This window comes from Argopecten irradians, chromosome 3 (assembly GCF_041381155.1).
Source record: "Argopecten irradians isolate NY chromosome 3, Ai_NY, whole genome shotgun sequence".
NCBI lineage: Eukaryota > Metazoa > Mollusca > Bivalvia > Pectinida > Pectinidae > Argopecten > Argopecten irradians.
Genome location: NC_091136.1, coordinates 34,527,070 through 34,551,890, shown reverse-complemented (window position 1 = coordinate 34,551,890; position 24,821 = coordinate 34,527,070). Strand labels below are relative to the sequence as shown.

General features: G+C 35.7%; 1 protein-coding gene across 1 annotated transcript in view; it reads right to left on the bottom strand.

The window, feature by feature from the left end:
* Positions 1-24,821, bottom strand: part of LOC138319644 (autophagy-related protein 2 homolog B-like) — a 65,764-nt gene that overhangs the window by 13,336 nt on the left and 27,607 nt on the right. The window contains 24 exon segments of the mRNA XM_069262793.1: positions 134-266; positions 629-668; positions 1,020-1,236; positions 1,617-1,837; positions 2,560-2,677; positions 3,006-3,041; positions 3,043-3,078; positions 3,080-3,187; positions 3,508-3,578; positions 3,888-3,907; positions 6,399-6,491; positions 9,310-9,416; positions 10,245-10,325; positions 11,135-11,364; positions 11,928-12,060; positions 12,364-12,521; positions 12,825-12,976; positions 13,387-13,529; positions 14,075-14,276; positions 14,540-14,633; positions 15,104-15,276; positions 15,588-15,691; positions 19,267-19,434; positions 19,863-19,982. Coding sequence (XP_069118894.1) covers positions 134-266; positions 629-668; positions 1,020-1,236; positions 1,617-1,837; positions 2,560-2,677; positions 3,006-3,041; positions 3,043-3,078; positions 3,080-3,187; positions 3,508-3,578; positions 3,888-3,907; positions 6,399-6,491; positions 9,310-9,416; positions 10,245-10,325; positions 11,135-11,364; positions 11,928-12,060; positions 12,364-12,521; positions 12,825-12,976; positions 13,387-13,529; positions 14,075-14,276; positions 14,540-14,633; positions 15,104-15,276; positions 15,588-15,691; positions 19,267-19,434; positions 19,863-19,982 — 2,958 coding nt within the window.

Sequence of the window (24,821 nt, the reverse complement as noted above, 5' to 3'; positions counted from 1 at the left end):
AGACTGGTATAAATTGGCATTAACCTGTATATCAACCTTAATCAGTATAATGACCTTGCCCGGAACCTCATTACTTATTGTGACCTTGAACAATATACTGATCTTGTACTTTGACTTTGACCTGTAAACTAACCTTGGTGAGCTGGAGTTCCATCAGAGTAGCGGTATCTCGGCCCGGTCCACCACGAGATCGGTGAGGTGACCTATTTACATTCTCTGTATTAGACCTAGTGGTATAGCGCATACCCAGGAGGGGCGAGCCATCACTGTAACAAATATATAGATGTGAATATGTATAAAGGATTTTTGTATTACCGTGGTTTTATGTGTAAATCAATCAAAACACTGCTTATCACATGAAGCTTTATATGCCATGGACAGTAAAATGCATATTCTGTTCAGTTTCAACACCTAAGGATACAACTAGGAAGCTTTTAAACCCCTTAATGTCTAGAGGCAGCAAGATTCATTTTTATGAGTTACAATGGAGTTCCTGTACGTACAATCTAAAGATAGGAAATAATCATGCTTCAACATTACCAATGTACATGTGAAATATAAATGCAAGTAAGTGAGGTAGGTTGAAATTCCCCCTGACAAATTCTATTTCTCAGTAGTTAATACTTACCCATGGTCCTTTGATCTGGTAGAATACACAACTTCTTTTTCTGAGAACAAAGAAAAATATAATAATTGGTATTGATTGAGAAGTATAAAGGAAATATATGTGGTATCGATTCTTTTCTATCAATATTACCCTAGGCTTGTTCTAATATATGTTGTGTATAAATGACTGGTTTATCATATAAATGACTTAGCCTATTGTTCTTTTTCATTGACTAATTAAAAGCCATAGCTCTGTTTTCATTTTAATTTTCCCCTAATAAATACAACCTACAAATAATCACAGAGATAGAAATAACTTTTCTTTGGGTTGATTTGTTGTGTATTAAACTAATGTAGAGATTTTATCAAGATAATACCTTATTATATTAATAGTTTGCTATGTTACCCACTACCTTGTGTATTTGAGAGGTCACTGTGCCTGAAGTCACTCCCTCCATACATGTACCAGACCAGAGTCATCTCCTTCAGAGTGTACCTCTGCTCGGCCAGTGGATAGTGGTCAGGGGCCTTTAGAAGGTCAGTCCGACCCAGGGGCTGGCTGAAGTAGTTCTCCTTTATCTCTATAGGGTCAGTTACCAACACACGGATAACTGGCTCACCATCAGGTGGCTATATCAATAAAATTACTTTGGTTATGTTCTGGTTTTTGTGTGCGTAGATTTTAGTGTTTTAATAATATCACATATCATGAAATTCAGGTGTTGAATATTACTATCTTCTTTTTGCTCTCTTCATAAGCAGTGCTTTAAAAACAATGCTTTTCAAATCAAATATATCATGCTTTTCATGTATAGTATATAAATAATCATCAAAATTGAGTTGGAAGGATGAACTGCACTAGCTATAATCTTATATGTATTGTAATAATTCACAAATTAAAAATTGTCCATGAAAGCACGAAATTTTTTATGCACTTAATAAAATTAAAATACATAAATACTGACTAATATAGAGTGACCACACATTAAAATAGACTAAAATTGACTAACCATGATACCAAGCCCCGGGTCATCGATGACACAGAATTCCTCATCATCACTCATCACCTCCATTCGCTCTGACAAAGCACTACTAGCAAACGAGTCAGCACTGTCGGATATCACGATTGGTCGGATTCCTCCAGCAGGTGGAACTGGCTGTGATGTAGCTCCACCATTGGTAACAAAGTAAACTTGGGTAGTCGACGACGGGGAACCCTTCTCAGGGTGATCTATTTAAATCAATGTAAAAGGAGTGTGAATATTAGGCTTCATATAAACTTAAACAGACTTTCATCTTGTATTTTACACAGTTAAATTATTCTACTCTAATATATGTTATCAAATATACTTTGGTCCAATATCTAGTCATTTAATGATGTGCCCAGTTTCAATTTGGTGGTGGAAGAAAATATCATCTCTAGCAAAATATTCTATTTTTACCAGAACAAGCCAATGAGGGGTACATATGTAACTATTTACCATTATAAGTCTCCGAGGATACATACTTGACTATTTACCACTATAAGTCTATGAGGGGGACTATTTACAACAGTAAGTCTATGAGGGGGACTATTTACCACTATAAGTCTATGAGGATACATACTTGACTATTTACCACTATAAGTCTATGAGGGGGACTATTTACCACTATAAGTCTACAAGGATACATACTTGACTATTTACCACTATAAGTCTATGAGGATACATACTTGACTATTTACCACTATAAGTCTATGAGGGGGACTATTTACCACTATAAGTCTATGAGGATACATACTTGACTATTTACCACTATAAGTCTATGAGGGGGACTATTTACCACGGTAAGTCTACAAGGATACATACTTGACTATTTACCACTATAAGTCTATGAGGGGGACTATTTACCACTATAAGTCTATGAGGATAAATACTTGACTATTTACCACTATAGGTCTATGAAGATACATACTTATGGTCTGTTGAGACTCTAACATAAGTCTATGAAGAGTTCCATATGATGACCATTTACACAGTCGGTTCCTACTGTCTCCCCGATTCCCACATTCTGTAGAGGAAGATTCCTGTAGCTACAAAAATATCAACATTATTCAAATAGGTTCATGAATTATTGTGAGGAACTTAAGAGTCAGCATATTCTCATAGTGAATCTGTCCTGGAATTACCTGTTTGGAAGGAAAATGTAACATTAAATTAGCTGAATCTTGTATTCATTGATATGTGATACATAATTAAAATCATTAACTGAATAATTAAAGCTAATATTAAGCCTTTTCGCATAAAAAATTAAGATTCAATTAAAGCTACTGTTATGCCTGTTAACATATTACTTTAAAGTACAAATTCCTCTGTATCCTGTATATCGACTATGTAAACAATATTTTAAAGTCTGGTTACCTCATCACCTATCGCCAGATCCTGGGTACTGTCCCCCTATACTGGGTGTACCTTCCCTAGCGTACAGATCCCCCGTCACTGGCAAAGTACTGTATGAGTTCCATCAGGGCCTTACAGGAATCTGAACATGTCCGTAGGTTAAGTCGGTTTGTCAGGACCTTCAAATCAGTCTTAGGAAATTTCTGTAACACCAAAATAAGAAACATATTGATTTCAACACAGCTATTTACCCGTAATTGTATGGTTTCTTTAAATAAATCTTATTAAATTCAAACAGCTCTATAGGTTGTGTACAAATTATCAATAAGGCCTGTCTCACACCTCAAAATAACTGAAAAACCTTTTATTAACAGTTAAAATATCTAATCCTATTGCCCCCTGCTTTCTTATACAACTATATGCCATGAACGATGTTGATTTAAAAGGTAAAGTTTAAAAAATGTCAAACGATTTTGGTGAAAATTGATACCCTGTGTTTACAATTTGCCATTGCTAGGCTTACCAAATCTTTGCCATCACTGAATCGCAGGGATAGTTTTCAAACCTCTCCAAGTCATGCCACACATACATAATCTGGACACAAATAATTGATAATCACATACAATACTGATCTAGTATAGCAAAACTGAGGGTTTGAATGTTTACAACGGTAAGTCTTACAAGGATTTTACATCCTGGAAATTTATATACTAAAGCATCTATGAAGTATACATACTTGCTCTATTTACCAATTTCTATAAGTCATTGAGGGGGAATGCATACATTTTACCTCGGTAAGTCTTATGAGGATAATTATGCTGACATATTATCACAGAAGAGGTCTATTCATATAATCATACTTCTCAATCAATTTGTTGTAACTTGAAACATAGCATCCTCTACCCAGAGTTTCCAAGTGTGACCTTCACGGAAAAACAAAATAAGGTCATTCCTAAAGTCTTTTGTCTCTAACCATCTTTTTGAGTTTGGAATTGTGTTAACATGTTTTTAGAAAAGGAATAGTCAACCATTATTCAAAACATGAATTATTGTGTACGGAACTTAAGGAGTCAGCATATTCTCATAAAATCTACAAATACAATTAACCTAGATACACAAGGAAACATGTAACATTAATTAGCTGCCACTGTGAAAAGTCTGGGGAAAAGTTTTAAGTAATTGGATCATAGTATAAAATTTACCAAGTTTTTAAGATAATGTAATGGATCATAGTATAAATTACCAAAGTAATGGATCATAGTATAAATTACCAAAGTTTTAAGTAATGGATCATAGTATAAATTACCAAGTAATGGGATCATAGTATAATTACCAAGTTACATGGATCATAGTATAAATTACCAAGTAATGGATCATAGTATACATTACCAAAAGTAATGGATCATAGTATAAATTACCAAGTAATTGGATCATAGTACATTACAATTACCAAGTAATGGATCATAGTATAAATTACCAAGTAATGGATCATAGTATACATTACCAATTAATGGATCATAGTAGAAATTACCAAAGTTTTAAGTAATGGATCATAGTATAAATTACCAAGTAATGGATCATAGTATACATTACCAAGTAATGGATCATAGTATAAATTACCAAGTAATGGATCATAGTATAAAATTACCAAGTAATGGATCATAGTATAAATTACCAAGTAATGGATCATAGTATACATTACCAAGTAATGGATCATAGTATAAATTACCAAGTAATGGATCATAGTATAAATTACCAAGGTTTTAAGTAATGGATCATAGTATAAATTACCAAAGTTTTTAAGTAATGGATCATAGTATAAATTACCAAGTAATAAATTCATAGTATAAATTACCAAGTAATGGATCATAGTATAAATTACCAAGTAATGGATCATTGTATACATTACCAAGTAATGGATCATAGTATAAATTACCAAGTAATGGATCATAGTATAAAATTACCAAGTAATTGATCATAGTATACATTACCAAGTAATGGATCATAGTATAAATTACCAAGTAATAGATCATAGTATAAATTACCAAGTAATGGATCATAGTATAAATTACCAAGTAATGGATCAGAGTATACATTACCAAGTAATGGATCATAGTATAAATTTAAACAAGTAATGGATCATAGTATACATTACCAAGTAATGGATCATAGTATAAATTACCAAGTAATGGATCATAGTATAAATTTTACCAAAGTTTTTAAGTAATGGATCATAGTATAAATCACCAAGTAATGGATCATAGTATAAATTACCAAAGTTTTAAGTAATGGATCATAGTATAAATCACCAAGTAATGGATCATAGTATAAATTACCAAAGTTTTAAGTAATGGATCAAAGTATAAATCACCAAGTAATGGATCATAGTATAAATTACCAAAGTTTTAAGTAATGGATCATAGTATAAATTACCAAAGTTTTAAGTAATGGATCATAGTATAAATCACCAAGTAATGGAATCATAGTATAAAAATTACCAAATGTTTTAAGTAATGGATCATAGTATAAATTACCAAAGTTTTAAGTAATGGATCATAGTATAAATTACCAAGTAATGGATCATAGTATAAATTACCAAGTAATGGATCATAGTATAAATTACCAAGTAATGGATCATAGTATAAATTACCAAGTAATGGATCATAGTATAAATTACCAAGTAATGGATCATAGTATAAATTACCAAGTAATGGATCATAGTATAAATTACCAAAGTTTTAAGTAATGGATCATAGTATAAATTACCAAAGTTTTAAGTAATGGATCATAGTATAAATTACCAAAGTTTTAAGTAATGGATCATAGTATAAATTACCAAGTAATGGATCATAGTATAAATTACCAAGTAATGGATCATAGTATAAATTACCAAGTAATGGATCATAGTATAAATTACCAAGTAATGGATCATAGTATAAATTACCAAGAAATGGATCATAGTATAAATTACCAAAATGTTTTAAGTAATGGATCATAGTATAAATTACCAAGTAATGGATCATAGTATAAATTACCAAGTAATGGATCATAGTATAAATTACCAAAGTTTTAAGTAATGGATCATAGTATAAATTACCAAGTAATGGATCATAGTATAAATTACCAAGTAATGGATCATAGTATAAATTACCAAGTAATGGATCATAGTATAAATTACCAAGTAAAGTAATGGATCATAGTATAAATTACCAAGTAATGGATCATAGTATAAATTACCAAGTAATGGATCATAGTATAAATTACCAAGTAATGGATCATAGTATAAATTACCAAGTAATGGATCATAGTATAAATTACCAACCAAGTGGACTTCTTGAAATCCATTGATGGTAATGAGTAACTTTTAAGCAAGAAATTCTTCAGATTCTAAAAATCAAAACCATCAGTACATACCTTAGGAGAGATGTTGGAGACTCAGCTATAATATTACTGGAGATACTAAAGCTTTCGGCCATTAACACTGCTTTGGTCTTGATATGGAGTGGCCTGAAACAGAAAATCAATCTCCTTGATGGTACTAATTCGTTGGGAGAAATGTTCAGGTATTTATCCATTTCTAACAGTAAAGAGCAATACTTTCTCTTAGCATTTCTTTTTATATGCGGTTACTTAAGGTTGCAGAAATTAACTTGACTACAAATATAGCAAAATTAAATCCCCGCAAATAAAACCAACCTAAAAATTATTAGGACTAGGTAAGTAGGAGTTATTAGTCCAATTAACAGTTACAATCATCAACAAGAGGCCCATGGGCCTTAACGGTCACCTGAGTTAGAATATATAATGAAACAAATAATGAAACAAATTAAAGACATATATATATATAAACACTATATGCTGGGTCTTGAAGTTGGTCAGTGATTTATAAATTTGACCTTTTTAGACTATGAAAAGTATTTGCTTCCATCAAACCTGTGAACTTAGAGGTATTTTTTGAAATTTTAATCAATTTGACCCTGTTTGGTCCTGCCCCTCTGGTCCCCCAGGAGGTCATCGAGGACGGATATGGATGTTAAAATGCTATATCTTGGCTAATAATTCTAATCAAGTTTGACTAATTTCCTACGAAAATTGGGCAAATAATGTTCACAAATATGTTTTTCCTATATAAACTAAAGTAAACTTGACCCCTCCCCAGGGGGTAACGTGAGACCCCAAGGTCATATAATTCAGTTTTTATAAAACACCTGAAGACCTTTCCATCTATAATTATTTGATTCTACTATATCCAGAATTTTAGAAGATTTTTGAAGTTTTAGCCTATTTGACCCCTTTTTTTAGCCCGGCCCCTATGCCCCCAGGGGGTCGGCCAGGACCAATGTGGATATGATATTAAAATGCTATCTCAGGCTAATAATTCTAACCAAGTTTGACTCATTTCCTATGAAAATTGAGCAAAAAATGTTCATTAATGTGTTTTTTCTATATAAACTATAGTAAACTTGACCCCCTCCCAAAGGGGAAACAGGAGATCCCAGGGTTAAAAACTATATATTTAAGATACTTGTTAATTTTTGTGTAAAAATAATTTTAAATCGTTTTAATACTTCAAATTTAAGGATGAAATGCATTTTTTTAAATACGAGTTGCTTCCCCTACGCCAGTTTGAAAGTTGATGACGTGGCGAAAGTCAAACGTAACAATTCAAGCGTGTTCTAGACTGTGATTATAAACAAATGAAGGTGTTCGTACCTACAGATCAATCTTCACTCTACAATCAATTTATCGGCATAACTTTTAAGTGATTATCTCAGCGAGAATGCACAGATGATCAAGGAGATTGTGCTTAAAATGTTAGATGGATGTTTGTGTCACTCTTGTTTGTGATGCTTTCAATATACAGACGGTCTGGTGTCGTATTGAGGTAGGCCTACTGTGCACATAGAAATGTCGAAATTATTGTTGATTTATGAAATATTCATTATTATTCTGTAGGTTCCTTATACAGTATATTTGAAAATTCTTGAAAGAAATACATTGATAAATATTTAGCATAGGCCAATTATTTCAAAAGTGGCGATTGTTTGTTATCATTCGTGCCAGATTGATTTAAGTTTGATTTCAGATTCTTGACCAAACAAATAGGAAACAAAGAATTAATAAAACAAATAAATGGTCCTCGATGTGATAAATCGTTATATAGTCAGTTACTGACCCCCTATAAACGCATAGAGGGTCAGTAAGAAGTATAGGAGGCTCGGGCTACGCCCTCGCCCCCTATAAATCTTACTGACCCTCTATGCCTTTATAGGGGTCAGTAACTGACTATATAAACTAATAATGTAGCTCTGTCAATACTTCAGCCATCATATAGACTCCATCTGTATGTCACCTACCTATAATCCACAGCACAGTCCCACAGATGTACATGTAGCTCTGTCAATACTTTAGCCATCGTATAGACTCCATCTGTATGTTACCTACCTATAATCCACAGCACAGTCCCACAGATGTACATGTAGCTCTGTCAATACTTCAGCCATCATATAGACTCCATCTGTATGTTACCTACCTATAATCCACAGCACAGTCCCACAGATGTACATGTAGCTCTGTCAATACTTTAGCCATTGTATAGACTCCATCTGTATGTTACCTACCTATAATCCACAGCACAGTCCCACAGATGTACATGTAGCTCTGTCAATACTTTAGCCATTGTATAGACTCCATCTGTATGTCACCTACCTATAATCCACAGCACAGCCCCACAGATGTACATGTAGCTCTGTCAATACTTCAGCCATCATATAGACTCCATCTGTATGTTACCTACCTATAATCCACAGCACAGCCCCACAGATGTACATGTAGCTCTGTCAATACTTTAGCCATCGTATAGACTCCATCTGTATGTTACCTACCTATAATCCACAGCACAGCCCCACAGATGTACATGTAGCTCTGTCAATACTTTAGCCATCATATAGACTCCATCTGTATGTTACCTACCTATAATCCACAGCACAGCCCCACAGATGTACATGTAGCTCTGTCAATACTTTAGCCATCGTATAGACTCCATCTGTATGTTACCTACCTATAATCCATTGTACAGCCCCACAGATGTACATGTAGCTCTGTCAATACTTTAGCCATTGTATAGACTCCATCTGTATGTCACCTACCTATAATCCACAACACAGCCCCACAGATGTACATGTAGCTCTGTCAATACTTAAGCCATCATATAGACTCCATCTGTATGTTACCTACCTATAATCCACAGCACAGTCCCACAGATGTACATGTAGCTCTGTCAATACTTTAGCCATCATATAGACTCCATCTGTATGTTACCTACCTATAATCCACAGCACAGTCCCACAGATGTACATGTAGCTCTGTCAATACTTTAGCCATCGTATATCCCAGTATATCATAATCCTTCACATCTAGGAATGCTAATATCTGAAGAATAAATTGTGAAAAGTTTATTTCAATAGAATGTTTTCTATAATTCTATAATTGCCATTAAATTTAAGCTCAGTCTTAGAAAACCATTGGTTTTTCAGTTTTCAAACAACAGTTATTGTTCCTACTTTTCTTTTAAAAAGAGGGTAGTATTTCATAATCAGACAATATTATGAGGCAACAGTGGCCTCTTAACCAGGCCATAATGGGTTCAGTACATCACCCTGACATGTGTATGACCCCTTTTCATTTCATCGTAAGAGAAACACTTCAAGGGACACTGCACTATCCCCACTTCCACAACATGTTGACACATTTTCAGAACAATATATAAATTGTCGCAGAAAAATGTGGTTCTTTGAGATTTGTTTTTTCCTGAGGATTTAAAGTAGATCAGTATAAAACTAGTAAACTGTCTTTTGTAGAAAAACAATACATGCATTTTTTTTCTTTCCAAAAACCACACCGACATCTTGACGTCTTGATCCAAGTGCAACAATATAATGACGTCATGTAATAGTGACATCACAATAGAATCACATTCAATCTTGCGCCATTTCAATAGTGCCCACTTTCCCTGGCACTATTGCAAATAGAACCCAATCAGAATCCAGTATTCTGTCAAGTGAGGTACTAACAATTAATAGACCATTTCCCCCCCCCCCCCCATCTGTTGTTGATTTTGACTGGATAATCTATTTAATTTTAATTTAAAATTAAACCAACTATGTACTGCAATATATTTCTACCTTTAATAGTAAAAAATTGATGAAACCAGCAGGAGAGATCTCAACTTTTTAATCGTTATTGTAGCAGATATTTTACCTGTGAAATCCAGCTCTGATCTGCCGCTGCCATTTTGTGACGGAGAGTTCCACCTCTGATTCCCACGGCTACAAGGAACTCCTGAAATCATTTAAGGTCATACAACAAGGTTAAATTCTCTCATTATTACTGGGTAATTTTATATGGTTAAATGTACCTCAATCAGTAGGACATCTGGTTTGAGCCCCAGTCTGGCCATTATATATTTTCTTCTCTCCTGTATGTAATATTTTCTTTATATAAAAGAACTTGTTAAAACTGATCATAACTGTAAAGTGTTTTTATTTAAAGGGACAATTCAGTCTAAGAGAACATTAAAATTTGTAAATATATAAGAAAAAAAACCCAGTTCTAATGGAAATAAGATCAGTCGGTTTTACTGTGATATGCCAGAAAAGCCCATGGTGTTGAAATGCTTGTGAAATGTTCAAACTCGCTTGCCGTCCGCCATTACACATTGTGGTTAAACATCTTGTATGCCGAACCTGTCCCTTGCTTGTAGAGTAATGCTGCTTTTGTCTAGAACTGCTCAAATTGCTCTGACAGTAGTGTGTTTACCTTATTAGGTGAATTGTCTTGCCTAAAAAATCATTTTATCACATCCACATTGGTCATGTAGTTCATTTGTTTAACTTGCGTGACTTTGGCTCGGCTATGGGTACGGCGTACATATTGTACCTGCTTAATTGTATTGATCAACGATTTGTAATTACAACTGTATCAATTAAAATACTAAACAATGACGTGGAATTTGTCAATATCTTATGTTATATGTTTTTTAAGAAATGTAGAACAATACATTTAGACCATATTTTGCTTCTTGATTCTGTAAAAGAATTAGCCTGAGTGAATTGTCTCTTTAATACTATAGTTGGGATCTAAGGTCTAACCTTGATTTTTTCATCCTTTGTTAGATCACTAATTGGTGTGGAATCCAGTTTAATTTTAATTGCCACCGAAACCATGTCATTAGTGTCCAAGTCATATGATGTCTCCATGGAATTTATTGTAATTCCTGGGTCAGTTTTGTGTATCACTCGGTGGTCAAGGAGGTGGTCAGCAACCCTACATATGTCTTCCCGTGTCAGATTGACCACTTTTAACACGTCCTCTACAGCAGCTATAACAGGTAAATCATTTGTCAAATTACTTATACCAAAACACTATATAACAAACCTAGTTATAGCAGCTCAAACATTGGACCTTTAGAAATACAGTATTTAACAAATCATAACTTAGAATCTGACAATATGACATGTCATGCATGCAACTTTCATTTTGTGAATTTATTTTTACACCTGTTTTCATCATTGAGAGCAAGGAAAATATTTGCATATAAGTATGTTGCTTGCTGCTGAAAGGATAGAATTAGCCTAGAGGCTAATCCAGATAGTTTTTCAGGCTTCAGGACACCCCCACCCCATCCTGAAAATTTTCAAAAAGAAATACTGTATTTTCACCAATATCCTCAATTTTTACACTCATGGAAACACTGAATGCTTTTTGAATTCACATTTAATTCTCTGAATCTGACATTGCAGACAACATTTGCAGGTCTTCTTCAAATTGACCAATTACCAGGTAAAAATAACTTCTGTTGTAAAAATCTTTTTGTTTTTATGAATAAAACTGATTCACTGCCTCTAGATACGTAGATACTGACTGAGTGTAATTGTACCATACCTGCATGGTAGAGTTCTGCCTTGTGACTTAAGAAACAGACGTATTGAAGACTAGGGTCTCCATTGTGATTGACCACGGTAAAAACATTGGCATCATCCAGAAGTATAACCACTTCTCCATGGGACTTCTCTTCCTGTAAAAAAACCTGATTGTTAAATCTTACTTCTGTCATTTTTTTTAATAACACAATGTAAGATACATGATCTTTAATCTTTTACTAATAGATATTTGGCTGTTGACATATATTTAATGAATGAAAATTCAGAATATGGTAAAGACATTTTTCCCCCCCTGTTTTTTCATCATATTTTTTTACCATAGTTGATATATGTGCATACTTCATCTAAATTTCTAAACTATGCAATTGTTTTTCAAATATTCTTATTTAAGCTTTAGAAAGATCTTGTTTAAAACTTGAGGAGATCATATAAGACACCTGAGAGTGAGTGATTGCGGTGAGTTTTCCTTTGTCAATCTTCACCGACAAACACATTTTACTTGGCTGTTCTTTCTTTGTGGGTTTCCGTCGAGGATAGCGGGAATCGTGTATACTATAGTAACCAAAGCTGGTGTCATCTTCCTCATCAGAAGACTCTGTCAACACAGAAAGACAAGAGTAACAAAAGATGACAATTCTGAAATATTTTAGGTATTCTTTTTCTTTATACAAGTTTTCATGGCAAGATTTTATTTCTTAATACATGAACCATTTAACACATGAGCATACATATTTTATTCCTTTCCATCAATATCAGTATGATAATGATAAAATTGATTCATAAAGAAGTATTTTCTTCATGTATTCCATTTCAATCTAAATTTTCAATGTATATACAATGTTTTGCAACCAAATTTTCATACTTAGATATGTAATTAAGTTAATGGAAGGTTACCTACCATATTTAATGGCTGATTTGGCCATATGGAAGGAATCCTGGAGAGCGTTTGGGTAACAGCTGAGGTCAAAGTTCGCTGTGGTCAGTAAGGGGTCATATGTCTGGAGAGGTGAGGGGGCCATTGGTTCCCATAGTAACAGGTCACTGTTTATCCTTAAATTTGAAAATTCAACAGTATCTACACAACTGAATGACTGGCATATCAAATGAAAAAGTATTAATCAGTTTTGCTAACATAGTTGATTCTTACTACAAGAGATATCTAAGTACTTGGAGAAAACATATTTAATCTGACAAGGAGTATGTCATCACTTTCATCGGGAATGAGAAAGGCAATGCTACTGCTGTGTCAACTAACAACACGGCTTTTCACACCAATGGTTTGTATATTGAAGTATACAACAATCTATCTACTCTGATATACAAAACAAAATCCAAATATTACAATAACAAACAAATCACTAAAGAATGGTTTCATATGTAAATATTTAAATATTTTCTCAATTTATCATGATCTTAAAGCCTGAGATGATCTGAGGTAGAACGAAGCGCCAGTAGTTTACCTATTGTATAAGACCTCATAGAAGTGTTTATCAGGAATGTAGAGGTTAACAAAGGGAAGGGAGAACTCCATGGTCATGTGTGTGTTCCCTATGGACTTTTCCTGGAACTCATGGATCTCCCTCCGATCGCCAGGCATAATCATCTGTAGGAAGAATAACATTATTTATTATATCATTTAACATTATATAATCAAATAAAAGTTCTTAGAAAATTAATAGAATCAACAGACAGACAAACTGAGAAATTTTGTAAATAATTTAAATCTCACCTTTATTTTTCTAAAAGGACAAAATGTTTCTGGTGTAAACTTTCTTGACATACAAAAGTACCTTTTATTTAGTTGATATAAGTTCAATAGTATATATTATATATTTCTACAACTGGACTCAGTCACAGTTTTAATAGAGCATCATGTACATCCATAGTTCTACATTCTGTTATGGTAGAAATCTTTAGGAGACTTTGATTTAGATCTATATACAGTTGGCCTGCAATAATCCGGATGGTGATAATCTGGAAAACTTACAATCTGGATGAAAATATCAGGAAACAGATTGGATTGTTAATTATTAATTTTTCAAAGTTAATGGAATCTGGCAGCTGGAAAATTGGCAATCCTGATGGTCTGGGTTGTAGATGCATCTACAGTAACTAATTATAATTCAATTGACCTTGACCTAAATTTACCTCCTCACTGACATGGGTTGATTGGTCCTTTTCACTATATTCTTCTTTTCCATACATGTTCTTTTTGTTGGAGAAAGGTGAAGGGTCACGCTTAGTGAACAGACACGCTCCGTTGAGGGAGTCCTGAGGCGTGCTATCCTCTGATTCCACCTGATCTTCCTCCAGTACAGATGTGGTCTTGTTTGAGAACTTGATGGACAACCTTTACAGAAATAAATATTCAGTATGTTCATCCATAAGACAACCAATGTTTACAATCAGCACTCACACAATACTCTTTCAGGTTAACAGATGTATGTATTACAGAGTGAAATTCATGGCTGTAACACTTTTCTAATTGAAAAAGACCTCTGGTCATTTGATACATGTATTCATAATACTAATTGTACTTTGTTTTAACTTCGCAATGCTGCTATACAGTTATTAACTCCTTTAGTACAGGTATATAAATCTTAAAGTTCGTACCGGGGGAAGTTATTACATCCGTCTTCATTCTCATCACCACCCACGAAGGCAAACGGTTCTGGCTCCTCTTTGATTGGGTCGATCTTAAAAAAGGCTGGAAAATAAACAATACAATTATTTCCTTTTAACATTTGGAAAAAAAAAACATCAATGAATGATATACAGGCTCTCCCAATATGGACAGGTCACGGTACAGTTATCTCCCTTCCCTTGTTTGTTTGACCGTAGTTGATGTTTCAGAAATGCACAAAAATACAAATAATTCATCTCTTTTCAGTGTGATTTATCTGATTCAGCATTTCATAATTAAGAGACCAAAGTTACAGTGTAACAACAAAGTAGCTTAGCACACCAGTTACAAAGGTTAATTTTAAATCACAGAAAAAATACTTTTGATTGAAACCAAAATGTGAAATGTATGCTCTATAAGAAACCATATCAATCAACATCAATGAGATGATCTTTCTCATGCTCTGGTATGGCAGAAGAAGGAAACAAAAGATCGTGACGGCATTGTGTCATTTGAACAAAAAAAAAAGTTGCGTTTTACTCGACAAAACTGACCATGAATGTCCCGACTGGTGATGTCCAGTTCTGAGACAGACTGAGAAGAAAGGAAGCTGGTCTGGAACAATACGTCCGACATCTGTAGGATCAAGATCTCATCTCGTAGGTTCTTCTGCCACCATGGTAACCTGTCTACTTGTGACAGAGGTCGAAGGTCAGGGATAGGAAATCTAGAGAACAAAACACAAAACTGTGTAAGCACATGAAAAACCCAGTTATTTATGATTTGTTTTAAATTCAAACTTTCTTCAAAAATGTTTCTTTCGTAATAAACATTTTTAACAAAGCTGACATAAAATGCCAAAACAAAAACCATAAATAAATTGTACATTAACTCTTCTGTTTCTTTACCTAGGTAACCAGTAGGTAATTGATAAAGTACAATAAATACAACCAATGATTTACTAAAGGGAGGCTACTCTAGTTAGACACCAGTTTTTTGTGGATCAGTAACTTGTAACTATAATGACACCATATTAACCTGAGAGAAAGCTTGGCAGCTGGACAGGAAATCTGTAGTTCATATCTGTGCTCCTGGGTACCTGGGCCCTCATCTAATGCCTGGCTCAGAGCATAAGATGTCATCTGTATATAAGGAACAATATTTTTCAGGACATAAGTTTGAAATGAAATCAAATTCCTGACATACAATCATTTAAAACTGTAACATTTTTTGTGTTGTAAACATTAAAATATGCATCACAAGCAGCAAAATAATCACACAAATTTTTGGGCTTGGATAGAAGTGCATGAAAGATCTTACAGAAACAATATTTGTGTGGTGCTTTAGCCCAGCCGGACATATTTGTATTTGTTTGTGGTGCCTACCCGTGTAGCCACATTGTTGGTGGTGCTTACCCGCCCCTACCCCCTGACATATTTGTAGCCACATTGTTTGGGTGGTGCCTTACCCCGTCAGACATATTTGTAGCCACATTGTTTGGTGGTGGTGCCTTACCCCACTGGACATTTTGTAGCCACATTGTTTGGGTGGTGCCTTACCCCACTGGACATATTTGTAGCCACATTGTTTGGGTGGTGCCTACCCCCGGACATATTTGTAGCCATACTGTTTGGGTGGTGCCTTACCCCACTGGACATTTTTGTAGCCACATTGTTTGGGTGGTGCCTTACCCCACTGGACATATTTGTAGCCACATTGTTTGGGTGGTGCCTTACCCCACTGGACATATTTTGTAGCCACATGTTTTGGGTGGTGCCCTTACCCCACTGGACATTTTTGTAGCCATACTGTTTGGGTGGTGCCTTACCCCACTGGACATTTTTGTAGCCAAATTGTTTGGGTGGTGCCCTACCCCGCTGGACATATTTGTAGTCATACTGTTTGGGTGGTGCCTTACCCCACTGGACATTTTTGTAGCCACATTGTTTGGGTGGTGCCCTACCCCACTGGACATATTTGTAGCCATACTGTTTGGGTGGTGCCTTACCCCACTGGACATTTTTGTAGCCATACTGTTTGGGTGGTGCCTTACCCCACTGGACATTTTTGTAGCCATACTGTTTGGGTGGTGCCTTACCCCACTGGACATATTTGTAGCCACATTGTTTGGGTGGTGCCCTTACCCCAGGACATATTTGTAGCCATACTGTTTGGGTGGTGCCTTACCCCACTGGACATATTTGTAGCCACATTGTTTGGGTGGTGCCTTACCCCGCTGGACATATTTGTAGCCTCACGACATTTTTGGGTGGTGCCTTACCCCACTGGACATTTTTGTAGCCACATTGTTTGGGTGGTGCCTTACCCGCACTGGACATATTTTGTAGCCACATTGTTTGGGTGGTGCCTTACCCCATGGACATTTTGTAGCCACATTGTTTGGGTGGTGCCTTACCCCACTGGACATATTTTGTAGCCACATTGTTTGGGTGGTGCCTTACCCCACTGGACATATTTGTAGCCACATTGTTTGGGTGGTGCCTTACCCCACTGGACATTTTTGTAGCCACATTGTTTGGGTGGTGCCTTACCCCACTGGACATATTTGTAGCCACATTGTTTGGGTGGTGCCTTACCCTGCTGGACATATTTGTAGCCACATTGTTTGGGTGGTGCCCTTACCCCACAGGACATTTTTGTAGCCACATTGTTTGGGTGGTGCCTTACCCCACTGGACATATTTGTAGCCACATTGTTTGGGTGGTGCCTTACCCCACTGGACATTTGTAGCCATTGTTTGGGTGGTGCCTTACCCTGGACATTTTTGTAGCCACATTGTTTGGGTGGTGCCCTACCCCGCACTAGACATATTTGTAGCCATATGTTTGGGTGGTGCCCTACCCCACTGGACATATTTGTAGCCATACTGTTTGGGTGGTGCCTTACCCCACAGGACATATTTGTAGCCACATTGTTTGGGTGGTGCCTTACCCCACTGGACATATTTGTAGCCACATACTGTTTGGGTGGTGCCTTACCCCACTGGACATATTTTGTAGCCATACTGTTTTGGGTGATGCCTTACCCTACTGGACATTTTTGTAGCCACATTGTTTGGGTGGTGCCCTACCCCGCTGGACATATTTGTAGCCATACTGTTTGGGTGGTGCCTTACCCCACTGGACATTTTTGTAGCCACATTGTTTGGGTGGTGCCTTACCCCACTGGACATATTTGTAGCCACATTGTTTGGGTGGTGCCTTACCCCACTGGACATATTTGTAGCCATACTGTTTGGGTGGTGCCTTACCCCACTGGACATTTTTGTAGCCACATTGTTTGTGTGGTGCCTAACCCCGCTAGACATATTTGTAGCCACATTGTTTGTGTGGTGCCTTACCCCACCGGACATATTTGTAGGTGCCTTACCCCACTGGACATTTTTGTACCCACATTGTTTTTGGTGGTGCCTTACCCCACTGGACATATTTGTAGCCCACATTGTTTTGGTGGTGCCTTACCCCACTGGACATTTTTGTAGCCACATTGTTTGGGTGGTGCCTTACCCCACTGGACATATTTGTAGCCACATTGTTTGGGTGGTGCCTTACCCCACTGGACATATTTTGTAGCCATATTGTTTGGGTGGTGCCTTACCCCACTGGACATATTTGTAGCCACATTGTTTGGGTGGTGCCTTACCCACTGGACATATTTGTAGCCATATCTTTGGGTGGTGCCTTACCCCACTGGACATTTTTGAAGCATATTTTTGGGTGTGCCTTACCCCACTGCCATTTTTGTAGCCACTGTTTGGGTGGTGCCTTATCCCCAACTGGACATTTTTGTAGCCACATTGTTTGGGTGGTGCCTTACCCCTTACCGTCTGACATATTTGTAGCCATATTGTTTGTGTGGTGCCTTACCCCACCGTACCACATTGTTTGGGTAGGTGCCTTACCCCACTGGACATTTTTGTACCCACATTGTTTGGGTGGTGCCTTACCCCACTGGACATATTTGTAGCCCACATTGTTTTGGTGGTGCCTTACCCCACTGGACATTTTTGTAGCCACATTGTTTGGGTGGTGCCTTACCCCACTGGACATATTTGTAGCCACATTGTTTGGGTGGTGCCTTACCCCACTGGACATTTTGTAGCCATACTCTTTGGGTGGTGCCTTACCCCACTGGACATTTTTGAAGCCATACTGTTTGGGTGGTGCCTTACCCCACTGGTCATTTTTTGTAGCCACATTGTTTGGGTGGTGCCCTACCCCACTGGACATTTTTGTAGCCACATTGTTTGGGTGGTGCCTTACCCCACTGGACATATTTGTAGCCATACTGTTTGGGTGGTGCCTTACCCCACTGGACATATTTGTAGCCACATTGTTTGGGTGGTGCCTTACCCCACTGGACATTTTTGTAGCCACATTGTTTGGGTGGTGCCTTACCCCACTGGACATTTTTGTAGCCACATTGTTTGGGTGGTGCCTTACCCCACTGGACATATTTGTAGCCACATGTGTTTGGGTGGTGCCTTACCCCGCTGGACATATTTGTAGCCACATGTTTGGGTGGTGCCTTACCCCACTGGACATTTTTGTAGCCACATTGTTTGTGTGGTGCCTAACCCCGCTAGACATATTTGTAGCCATATTGTTTGTGTGGTGCCTTACCCCACCGGACATATTTGTAGGTCCCTTACCCCACTGGACATATTTGTAGCCACATTGTTTGGGTGGTGCCTTACCCCGCCGGACATATTTGTAGCCACACTAGTGCTGTAGGGTCGTCTGGTTGGTTCTGGTGTGATAAGACTGTTAATTCTGTCCACAATCGTGATGTCCACCTCAGACTCGAGCTGTGCCAACACCACACTGACCTCTGTTTTAGGGAAACTATTGGCTTTCTGGGAGCCCTGTATCAACAGAATAAACGTAGTGATGGTTAATATGCCGGATATTCTGTAAGGAAACTTGTTATATAGATGTATTAAAAGTTAAATTTGGCAAATTCAACTTGAAACATTAAAATATTCATTGAAATGTAACGATAAATTCTTTAAAAAAAAATTGGGTTCATGATAACATCACGCTTGACATCATGAACAATTGACGGATCGCCAACTGTCCAAGTATGGCATGTGACCTTTTATTTTGTAATGTGTATGCTACAGCATTTGCTTTGACCTTGACAATATACATGTGCATTTGTGAGCACAAGGTGTGACTATATCTTATACAGCCTGGCGATTGGTCAATCCAAGCTTCCTATTTGTTATCAGACAACTCCCTGTGAGAAACAATTGTTACATAAATCTTTTGATTCTAGTATATTAGTAATTACCCGAAGCTGTTCCAGACTTTTGACGGTGACCTTGACACAGGGGGCACCACCGTGCATACTGCTGTACATCTGACTGGAGTGGATCGGAGAAGGTACCACATCTCGATGAAATACCAGCAACTACAACAAATAACATGTGTTAAGTTTCGGACAAAACAACGCAATGTACACTCAAACTTGTATAGAGACAATGTACACTCAAACTTGAATAGAGACAATTCCTCCGGACAAAGAAGAAAATTATTGAACTTTATAGCCAAGAAGTCTTATTAGACGTTAATGCAAGGTTTTTATTGTAAACATCAGATAAAAATAAGAAACAACAGGAAATGATTCACCCCTAAAATTTGGAGAGTACACTCAAACTTGTATAGAGACAATGTACACTCAAACTTGTATAGAGTACAATTGTACACTCAAACTTGTATAGAGACAATGTACACTCAAACTTGTATAGAGACAATGTACACTCAAACTTGTATAGAGACAATGTACACTCAAACTTGTATAGAGACAATGTACACTCAAACTTGTATAGAGACAATGTACTCAAACTTATAACGTATAGAGACAATGTACACTCAAACAGTTATAGAGACAATGTACACTCAAACTTGTATAGAGACAATGTACACTCAAACTTGCATAGAGACAATGTACACTCAAACTTGTATAGAGACAATGTACACTCAAACTTGTATAGAGAGACAATTCCTCCGGACAAAGAAGAAAATTATTGAACTTTATAGCCAAGAAGTCTTATTAGACGTTAATGCAAGGTTTTTATTGTAAACATCAGATAAAAATAAGAAACAACAGGAAATGATTCACCCCTAAAATTTGGAGAGTTTTATATACCTTTATAAATCAGCGCTGAATCATGTAATATTGAAAGAATGTTAGACATGTATAGAAGTGATTATAAAAATGTATGGCTAGATACTGTTTGTACTGTTTCACCAGAGGAAAGGCTGCAATTTGGTGTATTATATATATATATATATTTACATCCTATAATATATATATACATCCTATAATATATTTAATTAACAGAGCAAGGATCTTTTAAAGATGGCCTCCTGTGTATATAGTGTCCTGCGTGTGTGAAGGGTGAGGTGCGTGTTTTGGGAGACTGGGGTATATTTGTGTTGTATATTGTTGTAAAGTGGAACTCTTGCCCTTTTTATATATCACTGACTTGGCCACAGCCTATCTCACAGGGACGAGTGCTCAAACGAAGTCCAAAAGTGAAGCAGAATCAAGGGAGAAGAAGGAAGTTAATTAGGAAGAAAGAAAAAATAAGATCCTAAATTTAGTCGCCTTTTACTGTTGTGACTTTACATATGACTTCCATAGAATCAGCATTATAATTGTAAATGTTCATTACCAGGTAACTATATCTATACATTTTGTAACATCAAAAGTTTGAACAGATGGTAACTATCCCAGTAATCACAATTTCTAATATTAATTTGAAAACAACTTTCAACACAACATTTCTAACATTTTGACACTTTTTACAATAGACTTATTGCCCTCTTATCTCTGTTAAGTGTTGTTAAGGTCCTACAGCTGTTTGACTCATTTCCTATGAAAATTGAGCAAATAATGTTCATAAATGTGTTTTTCCTATATAAACTAAAGTAAACTTGCCCCCCTCCCCAGACAGAAACCTAAGACGCCAGAGTCATAAAGATCACTAGTTTTTTTCAAGGACCTTAAGACATTTCCATCTATGAAAAGTATTTGAATCTACTATTTCCAGAATTTTAGAAGAGATTTTTGAAGTTTAAGCCTATTTGACCTCTTTTGGCTCCGCCCCTCTGCCCCCAGGAGGTCAGCCAGGACCAATATGGATATGATATTAAAATGCTCTCTCAGGCTAATTCTAACTAAGTTTGACTCATTTCCTATTACAAATGACTAAATAATGCTCAAAAATGCGTTTTCCTTATTTAAACTATAGTAAACTTAACCCCCTCCCCAGAGGGAAACGAGAGACCCCAGGGTCATATAATTCATAATTTTTGTAAAGGACCTTAAGACCTTTTTATCTATGAAGAGTATTTGATTCTACCACATCTGTGAGTGGAAAAGAAGATTTATGAAAATTTAGTCAATTTTACCCCTTTTGGTCCCTTCCACAGCCCCTTGGGGAGTGGGGACCATACAATTCACAATTTTGACTGGCCTTATGCCTTAGAAGGTTTGCGCAAAATTTCATTGAAATTGCTTCAGCAGTTTTGGAGAAGAAGTCGAAAATGTAAATTGTTTATGGACATACGACAACGGACAAAAGGTGATTAGAATAGCCTTTGTCTCAGGTGACCTAAAAACTTACTGACAATTAAAACATAAAACCTTATTTTGTTTTCATTTTTTTTTTTTTTTTTTTAGATTTCTTTTCATCTATGATTTATGCTTCACCTGGCATTATGTACACTAATAGATAATAAATAATAGACAGATATGATCTTATATCTGCCCTATTGTAAAAGTCTAGTGACTTTATAGTTAGAACATTTATTTTTGATCTGTAAAGTAACAGAAAGTGTATTTCAGATAGGATTTATTAACAGTCATAGGCTAGAAATCCTACAGGAGTTTTGTTAAATCATTCACAGTTCAACATACAGGATGTACCAAGTTATACATTGCATAATTGTAATAGGTTAACCTTACAGGATAATAATTGTATCATCACTCACTAGTACAAATTTTATGTACTTAACATACAGTATTTACGTATTTCCATTACGAACAAAATATTGGCTAAGCCTTAAAACATGTTATGCATCATGTAGGTCTATTCTAAGGTTTAAATATATAAACATTAAACAATTATAAATAAATACCAAATAAGGTATTATATCAATTAGCTGTAAGGCATGTCATGTGTGATATCAATGTCAGGAAATCAGGTGCTTCCTGGATTTTATCAATTCACAAAGTTGTTTTGTTTAAAAAAAAAAACATGATCTAGATTTCCATGTTTGTGACCTATTGATATCTAATGTAATGTTTGTGTATAACTGTGTTACTCCAGCGGAGCAGAAAGACAACATACATATTAGATGTGGTGAACACTGTGTTCTTGATGACCCCATCGTCACATAACCCTGGGTGTCAGATGTGTGCTTCTGATATTATCATTCACTCTATTCTAAATTATTTACACCTAGGTTAATCCAAATTAATTGTTTTAGTATTATAAGAGAGCAAATCAACATTTCCCTAACTACAAATGGATATCTAAACCTTGAGCTACTTATAAACACTTATGAATAATTACCAATATGTCCAGTTGACAGTTATAAGCCGATGAATGTCAACTGAAAAAAGTTCATGTTGTTTATATTTACATTGAAGTGTTTGTTTAATAGTTGCCTGATAAATATTTGTAATAAATCGTCTACAATCATGATTTTGCAATACATACAGGATAATCAATTCAACACCTGCCTAAAAGATCACTGTGGATCATGTACAAGAAATTGTTACACCAGAATCATAATGACGTCATATCAATGAATGGTCAGAATTCAATGGCCTCATAACTGGGCAATGACAAAAAGTCAGAATATCTTTAAATAATAATGGTCAAAATCTAGTCAACAAAGTACCAGTTCATGAGGTGAAAACAGAAAGCTAACAATTAATATTAGTACCAGCTAACAATTAATATTAGTAGCAGATTTTGTTCTCTGCACTTTGTATGACTAAGGTTACATGATAAACTATTTTGTTATAGCATCATAGCTGTACTATTTAATCTTACAAGATGGATTTAAACGATCAAAATATGAAGTAATGGAGGATTTCCTCTTCCTGACACTTTTGATAGATATTTTTTACAACACCCACACTGTCTATATTCAAACACAACTTTCATACAACACAAACATAAATACATTTCCTGTACTTACAAATTCATAAACATGACCACGGCTGAATTCATATACATTTTACCTTTACAATGTATTGTTGTGGAAGTCTTAAGCATCTTTTATTACAGTCAGGAGACCTATTATATGGAGCAGACTGTGTTTGTTTGAAGTTCTATAAATAACCTCGCGACAATCTCAGACATTCACACTTACACAGGTATAAAGGTTTAAACTCTAACACACACGTAAGTCATTAAAATATCCCTACAGAAATAAATATTTGTAAAAATCCAACTGTTGAAAACATTGAAGCCTAGGCCTTTCAATGTAAAAATTCATCTCTTACTTGGGGAAATAGTTCTAAAATACTGACTTCAGCATTAGCATCAAAACCGACTGTCCCTATGGTTGTTAACAAGTCCCCTCATTTTATGTGTGATAATTTCAAATTTGACAATCTTTTTTGTTCTCACGGTCAGGATTATTAACTATTTCCCCGTAATTTTACAAGATATATTATAAATATTGCAAACTCCTACACAAAATCTGCAGCAGACGTACTTTATAACGAAGAAGGGATTTATACATTTGAGTCAGATTATTAAGTAAATGACGTATATATAATCAAAATAGTACCGTGTGACATATATCGCGTGGATATGTATCTATAATTGATTTATAAAAGATATAAAAATCCACATATACGCATATAGATAATTTCAAAGTCATATTTAAGTACTAGCTGTCATATAAGTGGGTACTTTAATAATCATTTCCTTTAAAACTTGTTTCAGACATCTTTTGTACATCAATCATATATAAGGCTAAATATATTGTAATAAAATTCCCTGTAAACTAGTTACTTTGTAATTTTTCTAGTACGACATGTACAATACGCAGTTAATTATAATTATCATGTGAGCCCAATTGGAATTCAGTACGCTTTAAAAGCTTTCTCGATCATCAAACTAAGTGTAACAGGTCATAAAAGTTCCACCTTCACCTCATCAATTAATGACGTGTTTTATAGAACAGCTATAGAGTATAGGAGCATACAACTGTACCTGTTTGA